The following is a 22,645-nucleotide window of genomic DNA, read 5'->3' as shown; positions in this document are numbered from 1 at the left end:
ACATGTAACGCAAGAGCTAGCTCGTGGGAAGGCTGGAAATGCCCAAAAACCTCCACGACTCGGTACGGCTGCTGGTTTAAATGCACGGGACTCGGATACTGCAAATCTGACAGATACAGCGTCACGTCCTCGACAAGACAGAGGCACGGGGTTTCACAAGCCACCAGCCCGGTTCCCCAGGTGGTTTTCTCCAGCGGTCACTGAAACGTGAACTGACACATCCACAAAACACTCTCACGCCTGCAGGAGTAAATACGGCTTGAAAAATAAAACACTCTGGTGAGATTTATTCATTGATTTATTGGATCGTTTCACAAGACAGCTCACATGCACGCGGGTGCCCCAGTTGCGCGACTTGACGGAGGTGATTCCGTACCTGCCACCATTTTTTTAATGTCAACTGTGGTCATTCCCAAGGAAAGGCATGCAGGAGAGAAAACAGCACGTAAAGGTGGGTAAAGAAAGGAACGAGAAACAATTTCTGCTTGCCTGCTTCTCCAGCGAGCGCACGGACCTTTCAGCGTTTTGCATAAAGGTGGGGAGAGACGGAGCGAGGACGGGCTCGGGCTGCCAGCGGCCGTAGGCTGGCCGGCACGGCGGGCGAGGGAATCCCACCGGGCTGGGCACGGGGCTCCTTCTGCGGGGGAATGAACGGGCCTGACCCTGCAGGCTGCCGAGCCCCGCTGCCCCGGGGGGACGCAGTCTGCGTGGGCCGGGCGCCCAGCGACAGCGAGCGCTCGCTCCAATTAGCTGCAGAGGGGCTAATCACCCCCTTGGCGCTTGGCCCGTGTTCAAGAGCCCTTAATGAACTGGAATACGTATTGGTTTGAGCAGCAGGATCAGTTCTTAATGACAGGGCCATTTCCAGAGCGCTGACGCCAGGCTTCTCTTTAAAACCATATGGGGAAAACTTAAAATGCCTTTACGTCACGTGGCAATGACCATTCCTCCTCCAAATTTGCCTACTGCCATGACATCCGCGAGCGCCCTGCAAGCAGGGTACGCGCAAGAAATGCTGCTCGCTCGCCAAAGAGAAGGTCAAGATTTAAAAAAAAAAAAAAGGAAAAAGGAGGAGCAACGTGGAGTAGGTGCCAGTTAATCGTAATAAATATACTTGCCTAATTGAGAGTAAGGCGTTCCTTGTGTCTCAAAATTGCATCCTATAAAGAGATACTACATTTCACACATCACAGCTAAGAAACAACAACCGCCTGAAAAACACTCATGAGCTTTTAACCTTTAACTAAGCAGCCAGCCAGCCGCGGGAGGCCTGATTCATTAAAAGCCAGAGAGCATGGAGAGGGGTCGCAAACAGGACCCGCGAGTTTGAGTGCAGACTGTGGGCCGTTTTGGTGAGTCTCACCTCTGGGAAGCGGGGAGTATCTGCTCTTTCATTGCCAGATCCCATCACAGCCTTCGAGAGCATCAAGTCTGACTGCTACCTGCTCGGGATGCCAAATCGTGGGCCTTTCCTCCAGAAAAGGAGCAGGAAATTTTAGCCTTGGCAGAATATCTTGGCCGCTTGCTAAGTATTCTCTAGATTGACCCTCAGTTGAATCACTGAAAAAAAAAAACCCCACTCCTTGGAGGACAGGGACTGATGAAAGGAGAGCAGCCGCTGGTGCGTCCAGTGAATAGTGGCCACCGGGCTCGCCCAGGTTGCCTCCCCGGCTGCGTCTGTGGTCTGGGCAGGAGTGGAGCAGGACAGGGGGTCCCCGGGGGCAGGTGCCTGGCCTCAGACCCCCACTCGCACCCAAAGGGCACCGGGCCGTAGCTTCGATTGCAGCTGCACGGGCAGGATGTGTTGGGGGGCCCTTCCTCCTCCTGTGACTGGGCTGTGCCTGACCGCTGGCTGCAAACACCTCCTGGGAGCCCGACTGCAGCCCGGGACTGATCCAGGAGCTTGTCCTGATCCAGGAGCTTGTCCTGATCCAGGAGCTTGTCCTCGCCAGGAGGAGAGGGCAACACGAAGCCCCGTGTTGGCGCTGCACGGGAGGGCATTCGTGACGGGTGCTGGATTTTTAAGGAAAACCCTGTCTTGCTCTGTGACTGGTTTTCACCTCTCCTCTGGCAAGGAAGGAGGCTTTTCACCCTGCTGACGTGCGTGATGGTGGGAAAGCATCTGGCCGCGGTCGCGCTCCGTGGCGAGTGCCAAGCAGCACCTCCCGAGGCTGTTTTAATGAATCGCGCCCCGTGCTCCTACTCAAAGAGTGGTTTTCAAGGTCTCTGTGCATCGCTGCGGTACAAATACACCTGAGTGCGAAAGAGCACGGACACATGGGCACATTCCGGACCCCGTTTTGCCCTGCCCCACCACCCCAGACCGCGGCTGCAGAGGTCCGTACCGCACACACAAGTATTGCTCATGGCCATCGCAGTGGATCTCGGTACACTGGACACAGAGTAAGAAACGTCCGTAACAAAACAGAGTTCAAGCCATTAGCGCACAGCAGTACGATGAGAAAAAAAACATAAAAAGCACAAAGAAAAGAAAGTTGCAGGGCCCCCGGTTATTCTGGCAAGGGTCATGCTGCAGCATTCCTCATTCCGGGTTATGGGATGGAAATCAAACAATCGGGGGCCCCCATTCTTCCTGGGCTTACACCAGAGAAAGCCGTGAATTACTCCATTGGAGCCCATGGAGCGGTGTAAATCCAGAGCGGCGGAAGAATCAGGGCCCAGGATCTTTAGCAAAGGAAGATGTGCAACGACTGGTTAGAAAACAGCTCTGAGATGCACTGTGCCTGCGGCTCCTTCGTTGGCTGCCCGGCACCGTCACTCATTCTGCCTGTACTGCCTACGTCCCACCGCAGCCCCCGAGGACCGGGCGCAAGGGGGCAAGCAAAGCGCTTGTGGGTGCTGCCAGACGAGCAAGGTTTCACGGGAGTGGTTTCCTCTGCTCTGCAGAAAACGAGACTTCGATACGATCACGTCTGGTTTTGCAAAAGCCTAGCCCAGTGCTCAAAGCTGAGCGGACGAAAGCCCACACCTTCAGGGTCTTAAGAAGCCAGACTGCAAGGGGTCTGTGAGCTGGCCTTAGCTAGACCTCGCTTGCATCTAGACTCGCTTCTTTCTTAAGAGCGGTCTAGATTTAATCGAGCAAACTAATTTCACAGCACAAATCTCACAGCAGAGGCTGCGTTTTCTGGGTGTATAGGGCAAGCAAACCATCGAGACGTCCCCACAGGTTTCTCCCAGGGAGGGTCTGTTCTTCCGACTGTCCCTAGACACGAGATCAATACAAACTAGAGATGAGGGACCTGCTCTGCCGGCTGGCTGTGCGAAATGGTTCAGCCATGCCGGCCCTGCCAAGAACAGCACCCACGTGAGGAGTTACTGTGCTGCTCTCTCACCCCACGCCCAAAACTGCCCATGCTGGTACGTACAGATGAACAACACCACGAGAACTATGCCACTGAACGTCCCTCCGCGGCAGGAGCAGGCCACTGACAAACAGAAGGAGTTCCCCCTGCCATCCGCATGTCATGGGAAAAACAAACACAACGGAACAAAACAAACAAATACTTTGGAGATGCCCAGAAGCACAGACCAAGAGGAAATGCCAGAGGCACTCAGCTCACCGGCTGAATTCAGGGACTGTAAAGAAGAATGCAAGCTCAGCTGGTGGGCCGAAGATCTTAGCTCAAAGTAGGATCTCCCCGGAAAGCTGGGTTGTAGGTTAAGGGTGGAGGAGAAAGGACTCATTCTACGAAGCTGCGATCTTTCCAAAGGCACTGGAAAAGGGAGGGTCTGTTCTTCTGACTGCGTGTCTAAACGTAAGATCAATGCAAACTAGAGATCAGAAATCGGGTCTGCTGGATAGTGTCACTCCATCGCCCAAGACCAGACCTCGGACCAGAGCACAGACGCTTCGGCACGCACGGACCCTGCTTTCCTGCAGCGAGCGTGCGTACGGTGCACGGAGCAGAAATGTCTGGTGCTGTGCAACCCAGCGAGACCCTTCAGCAAAGCCTTGCCTCTGACAGTATCGGCAATAAAGATATTTTCATCTTCCACAATGTTCCCATGTCATCATGACAAATTCAATACGCTTTTCTTTAAAGTGAGTCCTGCACCTCTTCACAGTAACGCACCTAAAAAAATTCACAAGTTACCATGCACCCTTCCCATCGTTCTTCAATAAATCTCATACCTTTTTGTGCACAACAATTACTGGCATAAAAGCTAGTGGGCTGGTAACGCTGAAAGGCATTTTGCAGGGCTGTACTAAGCTATATCACCCTAAGTACCACCAAGCACCCACCTTACTCAAAGGTTGTTCGGGATGTTGTGTTCTTGGTATCCCTTTGTACCTGTCAAAACACATCTGAGCCTTACAGTAAGAATTTAACTCAGGTGATTCACAGCAAAAGGTCAGAGTAGAGGGAATTTTCTCGGGTCATCGGTTTCCGCTCCCCGCTACCACAAACGGTCACCTCCTGCAATTTCTTCCCTAGCTTTGTCAAGGGATATGTTAACATGAAAATGTAGGGTCCACCATCCTCCATGCATTCAAATCAGATAAACTCCTGGACACTGTATCCCCAGCCTTCCTGTCTCAGCTGTAAATACGGATTGAGCTGGAAATCACGTTAAAACAGATAAAAGGCAGCGTTTCTTTGCACAGTGGACTGTAACTTCTGCAACTTGCTGCTGCGCGAGGCTGTGGAAGCAAAGAGCGTCAGTGGGTTCAGACACGGGTTAAATAAATTATTGCACAACAGGTCAATAAACGGAGCTCGAGGTTAGGGAGGGACGTGCCCTCTAACATCTACCGAGAGTGAGAGGAACTACTACCAAGAGCAGCCGGGCTCGTGGCTCTCCCTAACTAGCACCTTATGTTCCTATAGCTCCTTGCAGCGTATCTCCCCTTGCGCTGTTCACCCCTTTCCAAAAGCTGCCGGTTAAAAAGCCCTGGTTGCTGCTGAGGGTCACTCCATGGCTGGTAAGGAACTTAAAGGTGGGCCCCAGATGAGGAACTGGGCTTGAAAGAAGAGGAAAGCTTCTGGTGCTTGACTAGGCTGGGGAAGGGCTCTCTTGGGTGGTGCCGAGCCCCTTTGCCACATCCCCAGCTCAGGTGGGTGGCAGAGGCCGGCGGGAGCGGCTGCTCGTGGTGTTGGCAGAGTCGGCCAAGTTTGGGAACCCGGGAGAGGGGACAGCAGGGCACAGGGTGTGACAAGCCAGGTGTCCTTCCCTGACCCTCTGCTCCTAGGCTTGCGTCTCACCAAAGATACGAGAAGCCAAAAGCAGGCTTGCCTTGAAACTCTACAGCCATGCCTAAAACTGGAGACTCAGGGAGGCTGAGGAGGGCGAGCGGAGACACGGCTCTTCCCCTGCACTGGCTCTCGGCGCAGGGCCGCAGGCAGCACAGGTGGCACGTGCCCAGGAGAGCGTGGCCGAGGGCACGAAGGCATGAAGCAGCCCAGTGGAAGGGCCGAGGGGTGGGCAGTCAGAGACCTGGGAAAGGGTGAGAACAGAGCAGAAGGTTTTGGCAGGAGGTTTTGGCCGGTGCTGTCCTCTGCACCAGCCAGGAGAGCAGATCTGGGCCTGGGAGCAGGCAGGGACAGTCCCCTCCAGCACTGCCGAGCTTCTCCTCTCCATCTCCACCCGGAGCGAGTTGGTCCTTCATCCCGTCACCCAGCTTGCGGGGCAGCCCATGGAAAGAAACAACACTGGAGGGACTCAGAAGCCATCTCAGAAATCCTTGCAGAGAAAAGCAGCCCAACAGCCAGCCAACCTGCAGACTCTAAACCCACTGCAACTGGGAGGTCTCCTCCTCTGTTCCTTGCCACCATGCGTTAGGTGCCTGTTCCTGGGAGCGGCCGTTTGCATCCCACCACGACCAGCAGACCAGAGCCAGGGGCTTCTGCAAGGCCTCTTCAGAGGCTGCTCTTGCCGCAGCCAGGAATGCATCAAGGAACCTGTGGGTAGGTTGAAAATGGGAAACTGCTGGGAGGAAAACAGACTGGGTCCCTAAGTCAGCAGGAGACTGGCCAGAGGTTGGAAGATCTGGATGAGGAAAGACCAAGAGAGCTGGGGCTGCCCAGCCCAGGGAAGAGGAGGCTGGGGGGAGACCCGAGGTCTCCCGGGGGCGAGGGCAGCCGAGCGGTGCTGCCGCTGGCCAGGCTTTGTAAGATGTCTGTGCCCAAGGACAAGGTCACCTTGCCAACTTTCTTCCAGATTGATTTCCAAGCCTACAGCTGAACTTCACGCAGGTGCTGAAGAAACAGAGAGGTTAAGCCAGGCCCCACATCGCAGTGCCTTGGAGCCTGGGAGCACACTGGCTAAGACATGACAGGGCAAGAGATACTCCTAGGGCTGCTGTGAAACAGCCCGACATCAGGTAAAGAGAGGACACAGTTCGAGGTAAGGACCATGGCAGCCCTTGCTGCCATTTGGCTGTGCTGATGATGAGGATCTTCATCCCTGGCAAGCCCCAGAGGGCCCAGCACGTGGGAAGGGCTCTGGGGCACAGACCTTCTCCCAGCCAGGAGCCACCTTGTGCTGCTGGTGGCACCAAGCAGCAGCTTTAAAGAGTGAACTGCAACTTCCTCAGCTGGAAAAGGTAGTTCCTTTGGGATGAGCAGGAGAAGACGTGCCACACCACCTTGCTGTAGGCTTGCGCGTGTGCTGACTTCCCGTGGGACATTCCCGTCGGTGCTGGCTGGCTCACCTCGGCTGTTCAGGACAGGACCACAGAGGCATGCCTGCAGAGGCCCAGACACAATTTTACCCTCTTCTCATCCTTGTTCTCTTCAGAAGCTGAGACCCTGCAAGACGTTTCACTCCTCGCTAGCCTCTACAGCCCATTTCACTGCTCGCCGAGGGCAGAAGAAAGACTTCAGTTAACTTCCACAGGCTGTGGATGAAGATCTTGTGTGCTAGGACTAGAAGCCAGCTTTTAAACAACACCCTCTAAGCAGAACTTCTCATAACCACCTACAGCAGGACAGCCGTGTTCAGAGAGATGTCCTCTTCGTATTGAGCCCGTCTCTTCTTTTGTCCCCTCTTCCTGCACGAGCACTTTGCAGCAAGCTGCAGAGCATGCCTGAAGGGGAAAGCTAAGCCTACTTCAGACAAAATAGCACTTAAAGGCCTGATGCTGCTGTAAAGGCCAGAAATAAAAGCCTAACCAAGAGCTGCGATGTGCGAGGCAGCTCTATTCAACAAGTCGGATATCCAGAAGCTGCACACAGATGTAATTTATTTCACTTTGAGTCCAAAAAGCTCAGACGGCCTCTAAGAGCAGAAAACGCTCCAGGCCCATTTGACTTTTTCTCCCTCTTTCTTTTGTGCTGGAATACCAAATGCAAAAAAGCCCATCCAGCGAAAAGGCTGAATGCAGCAAACTTTCATCCGATGCTCAGAAAAGCGAATCGTCTGTTTGCTGGCCCAGACCAAGGCACCAGCCCCAGGCACAGCCTGGCCTGCCGGGACCATGACCAGCTATTTTCTCCCAGGTTCCTTTGTGTTTTGGAGCTGCGCAATGGGCGAGCTCGGCTCGACAGTGAACACACCTTTGAGCGGAAAGCAAAGCTGGAAAGATCATAGTGGGGACCCTGCAAACTCCTGGCTGGGACGACTTAATGCCCAGCTGGTTTTGGTGAGGAAACTGTCTCAAATGGGTCTTATGGGACACAAATGTGATGAGAAGCAGAAGCTCTGCTGTCTCCTGCAAAGGCTGGTGAAGCTGGGTAGTGAAGTCAGTGAGAACTGTTGACCTTCAGGCTTTGGGAGCAGTCCTGGCCACCCCAGCGTGGGGCTGGATCGGGTTGTCCTGTCCCTGGATCTCCAGAGGAACGCTGCAGCTTCCTTGACGCTGGTGTCCAGCTTTGCAAACACGCACACAGCTCTCAGACGGACGTGCCAAGGCCTTCGTAGCCTGTGATTTGAGTTTTCTGCCTCTCATATGAGAAGGGTTTGTCACCGGTTTGCTCTCCACTCCTACCTCTGCCACATGCGAGTCCCATTCCTCGCCGACCTGTCCTGCCCACGCATTCAAACCTGGCACACGCTCTTTCTGAGCTGGAACAGTTATCTCCTGCAGATGAGTGCAGGCAAGCAAGTGAAAACCCTCTGCGTAGCCTTGCTCTGCTTCTATCTGTAAACCAGTTTTCAGCAGAACCCCCTTCTCCTTGCTCAAAGTCACCAGAGGTGCTCTGTGGCGAGAAGGATCTCACCTTCCTTCTGCCCCACCAGCAGCCCCACGAGCTGCGTGTGTTCCCTTCTGACCCCATGCTGTGTCTGCCGGCAGCACCTGGGGCTGCAGGAACACGCTGCGGCTCTCGAGCCAGCTGCTAGCCAGGTCTGGCAATGCTGCTGCGAAACAAATCTTCACATGGCTTGGAAAAGACAGATTTTAGTCTGGGAGTAAGGAAAAGGGATTCCACCGAGCGTGGAAAACTCCCAAGGAGGGGTTTCTCGCCTGGCAGCAAGGCTATGGGGCGGCAGACCTGCTGATGGGTGCCGAGTCCTTCCTTCACGGCCGCATCGCCCGCTGCTTCTGACTCCCACCTCGTTTCTCGGAGCTAGCCTTACGACTCTCCACCTGCATGTCAGAAGCAAGCCAATTTTCCAGGACAGATTAAGTGCCTGGTGTGACAAATATACTTAAAGTCAGGCAGAGAGACTCCTCTGCAACCTGCAAGGGAGTGTTTAATATTCTAACTGAGTGCCTGCCGGTGCGGGGACGATGCAGACGACGCTGGCATGGCTGGTGTACACCCCGTGGGTCGGCAAGGACACCCGTGTGGCTCCACGGTCCCTCTGCTCTCTGTCGTGCACTGCCAGGGGCTGGAGGAGACATCGTGCGGTTATGGCGTTGTGCAGCCATACATAGCCTATAGTGTCTCAGGAGCAATGCCGCCAGTGTCGTTTTGTTTTAAATGGAACTAATGAAAACATCTAGGCTTCCCTTTGTGTAATACAAACCCTGCTGCAACCAAATTTTAAATACCTCTCTGCAGGATGCCTCTCACTGGACCTCCCCAAAGAACATCTTCTGCAAAGGAAAGGGGTGAGAGAGAAATTCTGGCACTGTTCAAGGCTCCTGACATAACCTTTCCCCTTCCCGTCAGTGCTGGCTTTCCTGCAATGATTGCTGAGGTACTGGAGGACCAGCGGAGCGGTTCCCTGTATCGCAATGCTAAGCTTGGGTGGGCTGGCCGGGCCCCGGGCGTGCGTGTGAGCAGTGTCCGAGCGCGTTGGGCTGGAGCTGTTGCAATGCCTTACCCTCAGATGTCTGGAGGACCAGGGTCTTGCTGTACGGGCTGACTCCTGTTTTGTTGAAGGCTTTGACACGTGCGCTGTACGTGCTGTTGAAGTGAAGCCCGTCCACTGTGCACATGGTCTCCTTGCCCACGTACACCTCCTGCAAAGCAAGCACAATCAGCGCCCAGACCACAGAGTCCCAGGGTGGGAGAACAGCTCCCGGCGGTCGTGACGCACAGGGTTCAGCCACGCTCTGCTATCTGGGGCAGACCTATAAGCACTGGATATCGCTAAAGCAGAGCATAACGGCCCTATGATTTGTTCCTTGACAATACTGCGCCATAAACCCAGTTTCTGTAGGGGAAGGATACGCGATTCATATACGACCAAGTCATAAGGCACCGATCCCAGCCAAGCTCCCACTGAATCCTGGAGGAGCTCTGCCAGAGAGAGGAATTTATACAGACTGAGCCCAGGACACAGAAACATCCTTGCAGAAAACTTGGGTGGCAGGATCAAAGCATTCCTTGAAAGAAAACAAGGTGATCACATCAAACAGGCGCTGACTCACCGGCTCCTGCTGCCGTAGCCCCGCTCAGAGGAACGGAGCTGTGCGAGCAGGGACAGCGGCGAACAGGCCTACGGGCTACTGAAACACACGGCTCACAAAACGTTGACTCGTATTTAGCAGATCCCAAGACAAAGCCCTGTTTGCTGCCCTTCGTGGAGCAGATGGAGGCTCTGCGCAGGCAGCTTGCCCGCGTGGGAAAGCTTCGCTGCCCTGCTCCCACTCTAGAGCCTGCTGCGCTTTGCTGCCCGAGGTGATGGGGTGCTGCTGCTTCCAGAGCCAACGCTTGAATCTGGCCCCTTTCCTCACAGGTGGGTGCATGTCCCCAGAGCTTATAGTGGTGCCTGCACGCTCCCCTGCACTGCAGAGCAGAGATGATGGCTTCCACCCCTCCTGAGACCCTGATCAGCGCTGGGAGCAGCCCAAGCCGCAGGGGACCTGGGAACAGCGACGAGTCAGTGCTCAGGGTGAAGGGGTGCAACGTAGGTGTGCTAATGAACCGAGTGAGATCGGTGATGGGACGCTAAGGTGGCCCTGATCTACCTGGGCTCCAGCACCCACACAGCTCTCCAGCAGCCGGCACCCCATGAGAGAGCACAGCTCCCACTTCACCGCCTCAGGCTCACTGCAAGGAGTCCCGTTGTGGTTTGACGCCCAAAGGCAGAGCCCTCTTGCCTCAGGACACCGTCCCAATCTCTCCTGCCTGTTTGCGTGGGAGGTAGCGAACAGGCTGGGCTACACACTGACCTGCTCTCGGCAGGGACTGGCACCTGTACGACAGTCGGCAGCTCGCTGGGCAAATCGCTGCCTGACACGGTCAACTCGCTGCTTTCGGGCAGGGCAATGACGCAGTGATTTGAGAAGCCAGCGACATTCCCCTTCGTGGCACCAGCCGTGTCCCATCGGCTGCAGCAGCCCCCTGTAACCCCAGCGGCAGGACCACCACGCACATCCAAGCCCCTTCCCACTGCTGGTGGGAGGAGAAGACTGGCGTGCTGGGGAACGGCCTTCCCCTTGCCAGCGTGGCTGTGCTGAGCCTTGGTCTCCCCACACCCAGCCTCCTGCTCTCTTCTCTCTCCAGATCCCGCATCACCTCTCTTCTGCCTCGACTCTGCTCCGGCTCCTGCCTGCCCAAGTTTCTCATGGATGAATTCAGAAAATGTGATGGGCTGGTCCCTGTGCTTGCTCTCGGTGGATGTGAACACGCCAGGATAATTATCAGCGTGTCGGATCAGAGAAAAATCATATTTTAATTGTGTAATTACAGCAATTTAAAAGCCCTCAGGCCTTAAACACCTCTGCTTGCTGGCAGCTGGCAAACCGTGAGTCTTTCATGGCAATTAGCATGCCTTGCATGAAATATTTAGCAACCTAAAAAGACGGAGCTTCAAATGCGTTCTTTGTGTTTGCAAGTCATATTGGTCACTGGAAAAATATTTCCATCCCCTCAAATAACCCTGCCCCCCAAAACAGCCCGCAGCTTGTCTGCACCGTCAGCTTCCCTGGGCACCCCAGAAGCGAGTCTCATGTTTCCAGGGAAGGAGGGGACTTGCAAAAAGTCTGGGGAACTCTTTGGTCACTTCACGGCAGGGCAATAGTGGAATCGGGAGCAACACCTTGCTGCCGGGACTGGCTTTGTGCTCCGAGCACCTACCCTGAACTGGCCGCCGTTGCCGTCGTCGAGCTCCAGGATGTAGCCTTCCACCTGCACCGTCGACAAGGGCGGCTGCTTCCAGGACAAGGTGGCACTGTTGTTGTGGGTGCAACACTCTTCCAGCTGCAGGATCGGGGGGGCCGGCACTGGGGAGGAAACTAAACACAAATTAGTGTAACCCTGGCTGCTAGCACCACAGAGGAGGAGCGGGGTGATAGCCGCGGCGTGCGCGTTTCAGCTGGAGCACCGAGGGTGCATTTATTGCCTTGGAAGCCAGCACGGCACAAGGGATGTAACTGCGATCTCGTGGGGAGGAAGCAGAAAGGACAGTTCTCCAAACAAGCTCCACCAAATTCCTCCACCCCGCAGCCTGGTGAAGCTGAGACTTCCCCAGAGCTTCTCTGCTTTCTTCCTGTTTTCTGATGAATTTTGGTGAAATAACGGCAGCACAACAATACACCTGGTATAGAACTGCCTGGATTCTTCACAGCAGCCGGTCCCAAACCTGGGACACCCTCCCAGACACACTCTGCAGAGCTGGCTGCAGCCGTGGGCCTGGCCTTATCTACAACCCGGCGGCAAGTGCTGCTCCCTTTTTCCACCACACAAATTCACTGCAACAAAACAAATGATGCCGGAGCAGCAGAGACAAACCTTGGGCCCTGCGGAATAGGGAGCGCCTGATCTTTTCGCCATGGTAGAGCCTGTCCTGAAAGGGGAGGCGACCGCACGAACTGCAAGACTTGGTGAAGAGATGAGTGTCTCTCAACGATGCTGTTTTAGTGCTAGGGAATGACAGCCCTTGACCTGCCAAAAAAGGCTCAGGGTCCTTCCACGCTGTCCCAAGCAGAGCATCCACTCCGGGGCTTCCCGTGGGTCCCCAGGGCTGCCCCCTCTGCCAGCTCAGCCAGCAAACAGCTCTCGCTGCTGAACACCTCCCGGGGAGGCACAAGAGGCACAAGCACATTGCAGAGCGGTCTCCAAACAGGCACCGGACATCCCTGTCCTCAGCCTCTGCGCGCCGCTGGAACTGAAGGCTGTGCACCCTATGGCCTCCCATCAGCTCCACAGGGGACAGAGAGGCTGTCAGGGCCTTTTCTGCGCCAACTGCTGTATTTGGGCATCTGCAGATGGGTAATGCAGCCCGCTTCTGCTCTGCAAAGCACGGAGGGGTGACAGCACGACAGGGAAAGGGGATGTCCACAGACACGTCCCATCCCCTGGCCAGGGAGAGCCCTCCCAAACCTCCTCTCAACAGAGCTGCTCGTCCTCCATCCTCATCCTCACTGCCCAAAGTCTGACAAGAGCCAGTGAAAAAAAGACATGGAGAATCCAGACAAGATGTGGAGGAGCCACGGATGCCCGCGAGAGAAAAGATGGACTCGCTGGCAAAGGTTCACCATTCACCACCTCCCTCTGCGACTCCTCCACCTCCTGGGTCGGATCCTCAGCAGGAACCACCAGGCTGAGGGCCTGGAGAAAGCGAGTGGAGAAAGCCCTCACGTTACAGCTAATACAGCAGAAGGGACGCTGCTCGTGCCCAGCACATGCTGGCAATGGATGCGGGATGCCCTGTACCTATTGCTCACCTCTGCTCTTTACCGAGACCTCTGATGTTGCCCTGCCTCCCCCGGTGCTGCGACACGTGTTTGGATCCAAACCCAACCTTCTGCAAAGTCTACAAAACGTCAACTTGTTCCCACAGTGAGGGTGAGACGAGAGGACAGCCCACGTCAGCTCTGCCCTGCCTCCACAGAGGGCGGGCAGCTAAACTAGCAGCAGATTTGCTCTTATTAATTAAAAATAACCCTCCGGGCTAAATTGAAAGAAGGGAGGGCAGGAACACGCTAACGTCTCCACGACTTGTGTGCAAGCAAAACAGTAATCCAGCCCTTGCTGGGTTTGGCTCCTCTTGCTATCAAAAAATGTTACTGACACTTCAAATTAACGGCCTGGCTAACGATGAGCAACGAGTGCTCCCAGCAGCCATGCCCAACGCACCCCTCTCACTGCAGCAAACACCAGCGGGGCCATTATTTGAAGACACCCGTTATCATTACAGAGGAAGCGCGTGGTCAACGGCCTTCCTGTGTCTGACCGCTGAGAAAAGCCTCTGCGTGCAAATGGCTCCCGAGCCAGGAAATCGAGCCGTGACGGCAATGAAGAGCCATGCCAGACCCGCAGCTGGTGGTCTTTCCTCCAGGCAGCTCGTTTGCACCAGCTGAAGGTACAGGCCCACGTTCAAAGTCCTCCTGAGTTCCCTGTGTCACAGCCCATTTGCGTCTTCTGCCAGCTTCCCAGGGCTTGCCAAGTCGCAAATCGCTCACAGGTTGCAGCACCTCCCTGCTTCCTGCAAAGCGATGCAAATGCAGTGGCTCTCCGTGCTACGGCAGAGCGAGCACAGAGGGAACGGAGAATGAGGAGGAAATTAAAATTGAAATGAAGGTCTAAAACAACAGGGAGGAGAAGGGAGGGAGGAAAGACCCCGAGCTAAGTGGCGCGGCTCTTTGTGCCTTTGTGTTTGGAGGGACAAGGCGGCTGCCCGCAGCAGAAAGCTCGCTAGCTGGCCCGTGCCAGATGCTGCTCAGCACTGAGCGAGCGAGCGTGTGTGAGCAGAGGATTGGGAAGTGCCGTGAGCTGCTCCCAAGACCCTGGTCCCAACCTCCACCAGCTGAGCAGGGACTAGCCTGGCTGTCCTGGCACTGCAGAGCACTTTCTAAAGCACCGCCAGGCAAAACCAAGCTCCCGGCACCTTGATCTGGCACGCAGCTGCCCAGGGATCAGAGACAGGGAGGCAGATGGCTGGCCCAAGGGTGCAAAATACACAGGAACGGGCATAACTCTGGGTCCGGGGTGCCCAATCTTGCTGGGAGAAGATGAGAAACTGTCCTCTGCTGCCCCTTCCCTGTGATGAGTTGCACGCAAGCACTCAGCATGAGCAGAGGCAGGCTTTTGAAAGGCACCGGAAACATTCTTACCTTTCATCTGCACAAAGTCGAGCTGGTGGATGGACTGCAGCAGAGGGGCGTTGTCGAGGTTCAGGTCGAAGTCCGTGGTCATCCGGGGCGTGAGCGTCCCCTTTCCCCACTGGTCCTCGGTTAAGTGCACTCTCCTGATGAGAGCGTCGGAGATCTGGTGGCAAGGAGCAGCCTCAGCTACCGAGGGCCACCTGGGCCGCGTGCTGTGCCTTGTCCCTACCCTGCCCTCCACCTTCCCTGCGCCTCCCAGGCTGCCACGTCTGTCCCCGACTGCCAAAGGATGTCCATCACACGTGGTTTCTAGCATCACCCTTTGCTGCGGGCTCAGATTGGCAGAGGCACCCCAGGAGCTTTGGGGACTATTTTAAAGGCAGGGTCTAGTACCAAAGGGACCAGCCCAGGAACGAACGGTGGGATGCAGTTCTCAAGTGCTGTATGTCCGTCTCTCGCTGGAGAACCACGGCACAGCACGTTATGATCACTGCTCCAGAGATACACCACCGTCTGCTGCAACCCTCTATTCCTCCGGTCAGAGTAAGAAATGTCCCCGGCCTGGTTCTGCTTCTGTCCTGCTGTGACTTGGAGGTGATGAGAGGTTGGCCCTTGATTTTATGGCTGGAAAAGGTGGGGACATCATCCTTGGTGTAACTCCCCCAACTCTGCTGCGTTACCCCGGGGCCCTCGTCTGTGCGATGCCTTTCCCGCTCCCCTCGTAGCCCAGACGTGAGCGGCTCCACACCAACCTGCAGGAAGCCGCTGGGGTCGTTCTCCTTGATGACCTCCAGGCAGTACTCCATCAGGCCCGTGGTCTGGCGCAGCTTGACCGTGCAGTGAGAAATCTGGTCTCGCACCACCTGCAATGGGACAAGGAGAGCAACGTTGCTCGGAGCTGCGGGGTTTTGGGAGAAGGGGAGCAAACGGGCTTCGGTGCTGCGTGGGCACAGGGACAGGGTCAGGGCAACGCGAAGGGAGACAAAGACTCAAGGGAAGAGAAAAAGGCAGAACTGGCCAAGACTCATACACCGAATTCCAGATCTTTGAAAACCTGGTGAACAACAACAAGCCTTGTTTAGCTCAGAATTATTAACCCACGTAATTATTCAAAGCAGTAGGGCAGTTCCTTGCTCTGTCTTTAATTAAGACAGCTTCCAAATGACAGCTTATGAACTCCATGCAAAGCAAATGCCTACCTCCATAGATACACAGCTGCTGCTGCAGCCTCCGTGGGGCTGCCCTATCCATCCTCGGCGTGGAGCCGGGCTGCGGGGCTGGCTCTGGGGCAGCTGCACCCAGCCGCCCCGGGCGAGGAGCGAGCCTGGTGTTTTGGTATTTCCTAAAGGAATGAACACACCACCTCCCCCAGCTTCAGCTCTGACTAATGATCTGTTTGAGATGCTCATCTGCCCATCAGCTGAGATGGACCACGCTGCAGAATCGCCTCATTTTCTCCACCGGCTGCAGCGGGAGCCTGGGGATGAGCTCAGAGGGAGAGGTGTGCCAGTGAGAGGAGATAAATCCTGCACGCCTTGCGGCAGGGCTCCCTACAGCCTGCCAAGCTCTGCCTGGGACTGTCCAGGCCGCACGCTAAAGCACGTCTTCTTGCACCTACGGATGGTTCCCCCAGGGGAACGTGTTTCAGCATCCCAGCAGCGGAGTACAACCAAGCGTGTGGTTTGGCCGGTGCCCGCGGGCTCTGCCGACCTTCCCTGAAACGCAGCGGGGAGGACGGGGTTCAGGCTCCGATACCGCGAGGGTGTATTTGAAGGTTGGCTGGTCCCTCAGAGCAACTGCTCAATTCAGCAACTGCTGAATCCCCGCAGAAGGAGACAGTGCAGGTCTGCACCCGGCCTCAGTGGGATTTCTTCAGCAGGACAGACAGACAGACCTGGCGGTGGATGGGAGACTGGCAGAGCGGCTCAGGAAGAGAGACTGTACGCTTCAGAGGAACGTGCCCAGGGCAGATTCTTTTTTTTTTTTTTCTGGAAGAGCTTTAAAGCTGTGTAAAGTTCTTCACTAGGACTGAACAAAGCTATGCAGCTCTAGAGACCACAGCTATTCAGGATGTTACAGACAGTAGAGATGAGCTTCGCATCAGCATCTGCAGCTGCAGCGTGATGGAAAAGACCGCAATAAGCAGCGATTAACATTTCTGAAAGCACAGTTGTGTCCTCAGCACCGCAGTCAGTGAATCCCAGCGCCTGCGTGCCCACGGCTCCATAGGCACAGCAGCGTTCGAACGAGCACCCCGGGCTGAGGAGCACCTCCTCCCGTGAGCATCCCCACGGTCCGAGGGACGGGGAGGTGAAACCAAGCGCGTGTCAGCCTCCTGCGGTGAATGAACCTGGGCTTCAAGGAGGGCAATGACTCCTGCAGGGCAATCAATCACATCATGTGTTGCTTAATTATAATTTAATCACCTCTATTTAATCACCTACCAGGAAGAAAAGAATCACCAGTCCCGCAACTTGGGACAACGTATCTGCTTCGGTGAAATGCTATGAAGTGCTCTCCTAGCCAGCTCCTTTTTTTTTTAGGGAGTTGCTGTTTGCAGAGCCACCCCTGAGATTGCTTTTAGCGATCCCAGCCTGGTGTTTCCAGCCTGGGGCAGAGGGAGGCCGGAGCGAGCCCGGGCGCTGGGGAGGGGGCTGCAGCCAGCGCACCCTGTGTGCAGGGCGGACAAGGCAGCAGGGGGAGCTCCTATATTGCTCCTCTAGACCAAGACGTGGGTACGGAAGCTTGCAGAGATGCTGGATGGCTCTGAGACAGGGCTAGCGAGGAGCAGCATGATCGGCACACACCGGTTTTGGCCTCGAACACCGTCGTTAGAGGGAAAACTTCATTCAGTGCCAGTTTCTAACACCTGAGTGCACTAGAATGGGTCTGCTGGGATGGAGCAGAGGCAGCAGCTAGTCCTGGACATCTGGACTCCTACGCTGACCTCTTCCGAAAGCGTGGGCAAGCCCCTGGCCTTCCTTTCTCCATGGGGACGGTCAGTCCTTCAGGGTGGGATCCAGAAGGTGCAGCGGGGGTGCGAAGCCTTGCAGCAACCTGCAGCCCCTGCCACGCAACGCAAAGCAGCCCCTTGCATTACAGTGATCTCTTCTGCCCAGAGAGAAGGTGTTGGGGGGTTGTTCTGCTCTTGCAAGGCTTGTCGGCCGTACGGATGTAGGGTGTCTCAGCTGCAGACCGTGGTGTTACCACTGAGTGTGAGATGAGCCCAGCCTGCGGGCTCTAACCTTGCTGTTTGAGCATATCCTGACTGCAACTATCAAGCCAGAGCAAGGTTTTGCATTCCCTGCCTGCTGGGCTGCAGATGGGCAGGTGGGGTTCACACCCCGAACGCCCAGAAAAGCAGCCTCCTCCTTTCATGCGAGACCCCTCTCCGGGGAAAGGCACATGCCGCCAGGAAGACAGCAAAGATGGGATCGGTCAAACAATCTTATCTTCTTTGCAGCTTAAACCTCTGTCTGGTTTGCCCAGGATAATGAATTTGTGAGTCTCTCCCTGCCCGAGTAGATGCTTTCAAAGTATTACCAGCAGAATTGCCATCTGCTACCGCCAGCCGGACACGAGCCTCCAAGAAACAGCATTTGCTCGGTGAAGACAGGCACGGTGTCCCAGGACAGCCCTGGACACGCGGCTGGCTGCCCGGCACCCGCTTGGCCAAGAGAGGGGGTTACCGGTGAGGCAAGGGGACCTGCCACCGCTGCTCCGGTGTCAGCGTGAGACCTGCGGGGCTTCCTGGCACTGTCTGGGAGGATGGAGCTGGGGCACGGAGATGTCAGCCCCGGCTTTGCCCCTCTACCCTGCCCGCTCCCCGGCAGCAGGGTGAGGTGAGGCCAGCGCCAGGCAGCTCCAGGCTGAGTAATTACCGAGCTTCCTGGCAGATTATCCCTGCTAATAAAGGTCTGGAGTGGAAGTGCTTGCTGCAGGCTGCCACTGAGGCTACGTAAATCTTTATGTATGTGGGTACAAACTGAGGTACAAGAAATTCCATTTAAACATAAGTAAAAGCTTTTTTTTTTTCCCCATAAAGGTTGTCAAAGACCAGAACAGAGAGGCTGTGGAGTTTCCAGCCTTGGAGACGTTCAAACCTCGCCTGGAGGCAGCCTGCTCTAGGTGCTCAGAAACTGCACCCAAAGCAGCGGCTGTGGCTCCGTCCCAGCCCACACCTTCAGCCTCAGCGATCCTGCCCTTCCGTAACTCTGTGGTCATCCCCTTCGGGGCTCCAGCACCTATTCATCCGGAGAACTCAAGAAACATGAGAACATGAAACAGCAGTTTAATTGCAGCATCTACACAGCAGGCAAGCCGACAGCAGAAATCCACGTTTCCCTTCACCACCACCAAACTCTTTTCAAGGCAAGATGAGGGATCTTTGGTTGGGACCTAGTAGGGCTTCATGGCTTTACAGCTTCTGTGCTCCACACAAGAGAAATGGGACGCAGACAGGAACAGTGAGACTCCATGGGTCGCTGAGACTCCGTGAATCGCTTTGATTAGGGAAATGCAAGGTTTTAAAAGCGAGACATAAACATCTCCCACACCTTTGAAGGCACGGTCTAAACCCAATGGGGCCAGTGAAGCCCACAAGTTTACCTTAAGCATCCTGTGGTTCTCCTCACGCATCAGGGATTTCCACTCCCTGGGGTACCGCAGCTCCCTGTTACCCCGGTAATGAAGAGTATTTCGATGAAGAGAGCTGAAAGCAAAACTTGGAAGTCCCTCAAGCCTTTGACTCATGCAAGCAAACGAGGCTGTGTTGGGTGGAGGGGCAGCCTCAGGAGGCCTCAAAAGGCTTGGAGTATTCACCGGATCGCCAGGAAAACCAGGCTGCCCTGAATTCTGCATGGAGGTAGAGTTTACAGACCTCTCCTGAAACTACGCGGGTAACACACCTCACTGAACGGTGGCATCTTCTGGGAAAGGGCTAATGGCTCAGCTGGCGAGGGGATTTGGGTAGCTCCGTACATTTTGTTTGTGGTTGTTTTTATCAAATGCCTTTTTTCCCCCTTTAGGTGCCAAAGGAGGCAACAGCCAGAACCTGGCTGCTAATTACAGCTATAAAAAGGACTTTTGCTGTGCACTCACAGCAGTTCACTACTACCTTAAAATAGGAAATTTATTTCAAGAGCTTTTCTTCCCTGTAAGATGACATTAACTATAATTTACATTTTAATACAGCTCCTAGAAGGCAATAACATCTGCACTCATCTCTACTTAAATGTCTTCCTCACCTTCCTCCTCTTTTTAGTACTTGGCTAGATAACCGGTTTTCAAGGCACTCAACCCCGCTTGAACCTTGGCTCCTCAGCGCCCGGGACGAGTCCTGCCGGGGATGTCACGTGGAGGACATGGAGCCTCCTCACCCCGGGCACACGGTGGCCACGGTACGGTGGCCACGGTACGGTGACCTGCACGGCCGTGGGGACGGAGGGTGGTGTTACGGGGAGCGGTGCTGCTGTGCTTCGCCACAGCGCTGCGAACCCAGACGGAAAAATCCCAGATGGAAAAATCCCCGGGACAGATCCCGATGGTTTGATCGTGCTGAATCCCACAATCGCACGTCCTCTGAGCAGAGCATTTCCAGGTGGATGTTTCCATGGTGACTTGCCTCTTGCTACTGGGAGAGGAGGCTCAGGCTGGAGCTGGGAAAAGCAGAGCTGCTGTGTTAACAACCCTATGCGATGCTGGCGGTGGCACGTCCCGGAGGCTTGCACAAGCCCCGTTTGATCAAAGGCACCAGCAAGCATGGGAAGGTGCGATATGGAGACCTGGTCTCCAGTGCAGAGCCACTGGAGAACACGGCACATGGACAGACGCTACGGAGGACAGACTTGATCCACCTCTTCAACAAAACAAGGGGAAAGCTTGAGGGACATCAGAAAACCAGAGGCATGCCCTGCAGCCTGATGAGAGCTCTGCAGAGCTCCTCAGTGCCCAGCTCGTGGTGCCACTGCCCTTCCCAAGGTGCTCAGACACCATGGCAGGGGGAAAATAGCGCAGAGTCTGGAGGGATTGGTAAGGGAAAGCGGCGGTCTGCTACCTGCATCTTTGGGAAATAACGCTCCTCGTGATGAGCTTATCTGACCTGTGTGTCCTGTCTGGTGTTTCCGTACAGAAATGGTATGGTACAGGAAACCAAACCTGTGCTTCTGTCCTGTTTCTCATCCTTTCGCACCAGGCCTGATCACCAGTGACCTAATCCAATGGGGGACACCAAGTTCCCTTGGGCTTCCTGGAAAATCCTGACTGTAGGAAGGGTCCTATAGTCTGAAGAAGGGTCACGGACCAGCAGTTCATTTCTGGAGATCCAGGGCTATGGACAGGAGCCCTTGATGAGCGTTTTCTATATAATTAGCTCCTCTGGGAAATGTGACAACCGCTGTTTGCCTGCAAGGGCTCTGCAGCCAAAGCACCATGGTGAAATCACAGAGCAAAAGCACCCCCTGACCTGAAGGCCAGAAGAAGGCCAGAATTGTCCACCACGCTGCCGAGAGCTTAAAGGAGGTGCACACAGAGCTCAGTCCATGCATACTGTGAACTAAGGAGAGATTTCTTCCTGGGACAACACTGCAGGGAAGCCCCCATGTCCCCTGCTCAAACTGGCCTGTGCTGTAGGGCACCTTCCCCCGGGGAAGACCACACTGGTCCTTTGAAAACCAGGGCCAGCAATGAGAAGCAGGTCAGACAAGAAGGTCTGTCCCAGAGGTGGAGCAGGCACTTGGCCCCACTGCTCCTCCAGATGTTATTTTTTTAAAGCCCGGGTTCTTAATCTGAATCCAAGGGTAGGGGGAGGTTGGGGAAAGGCAGGGAAACATCCCTTCCAAGTTAATTTCCTCCCAAACCTCTCCCCCTCCGGAGCAATTAATGTTGGCCCACAGGCAAACCTGGATTTGTGCCTGCCTCCATGAAATATGTGTCAAGCCAAAGCAGGTCAGTCCTGAAGCCGAGCCAAGCTCAACTCCAGGCGCCACACGGGAATGGGAACTTGGACTCCCTGGTGAAAGGCACCCGTGGCACCGTGCCAGCTGGCAGGCTCTGTCCCTCCGTGCCTCTCCTCCTCGCTCACACCGTGCCATACCGTGCCGCGATGGCCAAGCTCCCAGCAGGCAGGAGGGGCAGCTCACGGAGAGATCGGCTGCAGCCAGGGTGCTGCGGCTCCACGCCGGCTGCTGGAGCAACTAGTTTGGATCTGAAAGGGCTGCTGGGTGGCACAGCTAAGTCTCACCGGTCAATCTATCTGCTCATCTCCTCCTCAGCTGACGTGCTCTAGGGACACGGCAGCGGCAAGCGGACACACGGGCCAGGCTAGGATGCTCTGGACTGGTCTCCTATGGGAAGCGGTGAAGCTATCACCGCAAGCCAGCAGCCAGTGTTGTCCTGTCCTAACGTGAACATCAACCGGGACAAGCCCCAAGGCCCTGCAGCAGGACCCACCATGGGTCTAAATTCAGCGCAAAGAGCGTGCCAGGGCACGTGTAGGAAGAGATGGTGCCGCGCACGCAGCGTGCTGCTGGGGACGGGGCAGGCGGAGGTGGGGAGGTGGCCCCTCTGCTGCACAGCCTCACACCCTGCACACCGTCCTTCCTGACACCCTGGAAGGATTCCTGCTCCCTTTGCAACCCCTCCAGAGCTCCAGAGACTCGGGGAGAAAGCTGGGGGCTTTGTTATCTGCCCCAGCCAGCCCCAGCCTTGGGCAGCAGGGAGGATGTCCCGTCGGGAGGCAGCTGCTCCAGGCACAATGCTGCTCCCCTTTCATGGCTCCTCGCATTCCTGACCCTGTGAGCAAGGCCAGCCCAGCCTGCACCCAGCTGGAGCTGCAGGTGCTGCCTTTCATAGAATTGTAGAATCATTTAGGCTGGAAAAGACCTTTAAGATCATTGAGTCCAACCATTAATCCAGCATTGCCAAGCCCACCACTAAACCATGTCCCTAAGCACCACGTCTACACGGCTTTTAAATACCTCCAGGGATGGCGACTCAACCCCTTCCCTGGGCAGCCTGTTCCAGTGCTTGACAACCCTTTCAGTGAAGAAATTTTTCCTAATATCCAGTCTAAACCTCCCCTGGTGCAACTTGAGGCCGTTTCCTCTCGTCCTAAGGGCCGCTTCCTTTGTCCAGGGGGTTCCTGGGAGGGGGCAAAGGGGAAACTGCCCCACGTGGCGATGACCTGGGCAGCCCCTTCCCCTGGGTGACAGAGCACATGGGGACAGTAGCGGTGCCAGGGAGGGG

The 22,645-nt window shown here is 55.5% G+C and overlaps 1 protein-coding gene across 6 annotated transcripts in view; it reads right to left on the bottom strand.

The window, feature by feature from the left end:
• The window catches only part of TRIM9 (tripartite motif containing 9), a 70,652-nt gene that overhangs the window by 5,427 nt on the left and 42,580 nt on the right, over positions 1-22,645 (bottom strand). The window contains exons 4-10 of one of the 6 annotated variants that reach the window (XM_075503955.1): positions 15,154-15,264; positions 14,411-14,564; positions 11,433-11,590; positions 9,232-9,370; positions 3,582-3,770; positions 1,119-1,160; positions 377-400 (exon numbers count right to left, since the gene is read on the bottom strand). In XM_075503955.1, the coding sequence (XP_075360070.1) occupies positions 377-400; positions 1,119-1,160; positions 3,582-3,770; positions 9,232-9,370; positions 11,433-11,590; positions 14,411-14,564; positions 15,154-15,264 (817 nt within the window). Of the gene's footprint in view, positions 1-376; positions 401-1,118; positions 1,161-3,581; positions 4,095-9,231; positions 9,371-11,432; positions 11,591-14,410; positions 14,565-15,153; positions 15,265-22,645 lie in introns of those variants that run through there. The other 5 variants (XM_075503957.1, XM_075503956.1, XM_075503954.1 and 2 more) reach the window with 5 other exon arrangements.

Source organism: Mycteria americana, chromosome 5 (assembly GCF_035582795.1).
Source record: "Mycteria americana isolate JAX WOST 10 ecotype Jacksonville Zoo and Gardens chromosome 5, USCA_MyAme_1.0, whole genome shotgun sequence".
Lineage (NCBI taxonomy): Eukaryota > Metazoa > Chordata > Aves > Ciconiiformes > Ciconiidae > Mycteria > Mycteria americana.
Note: the sequence above shows the minus strand (reverse complement) of the source record. Positions and strands in the feature narration are given on the sequence as shown.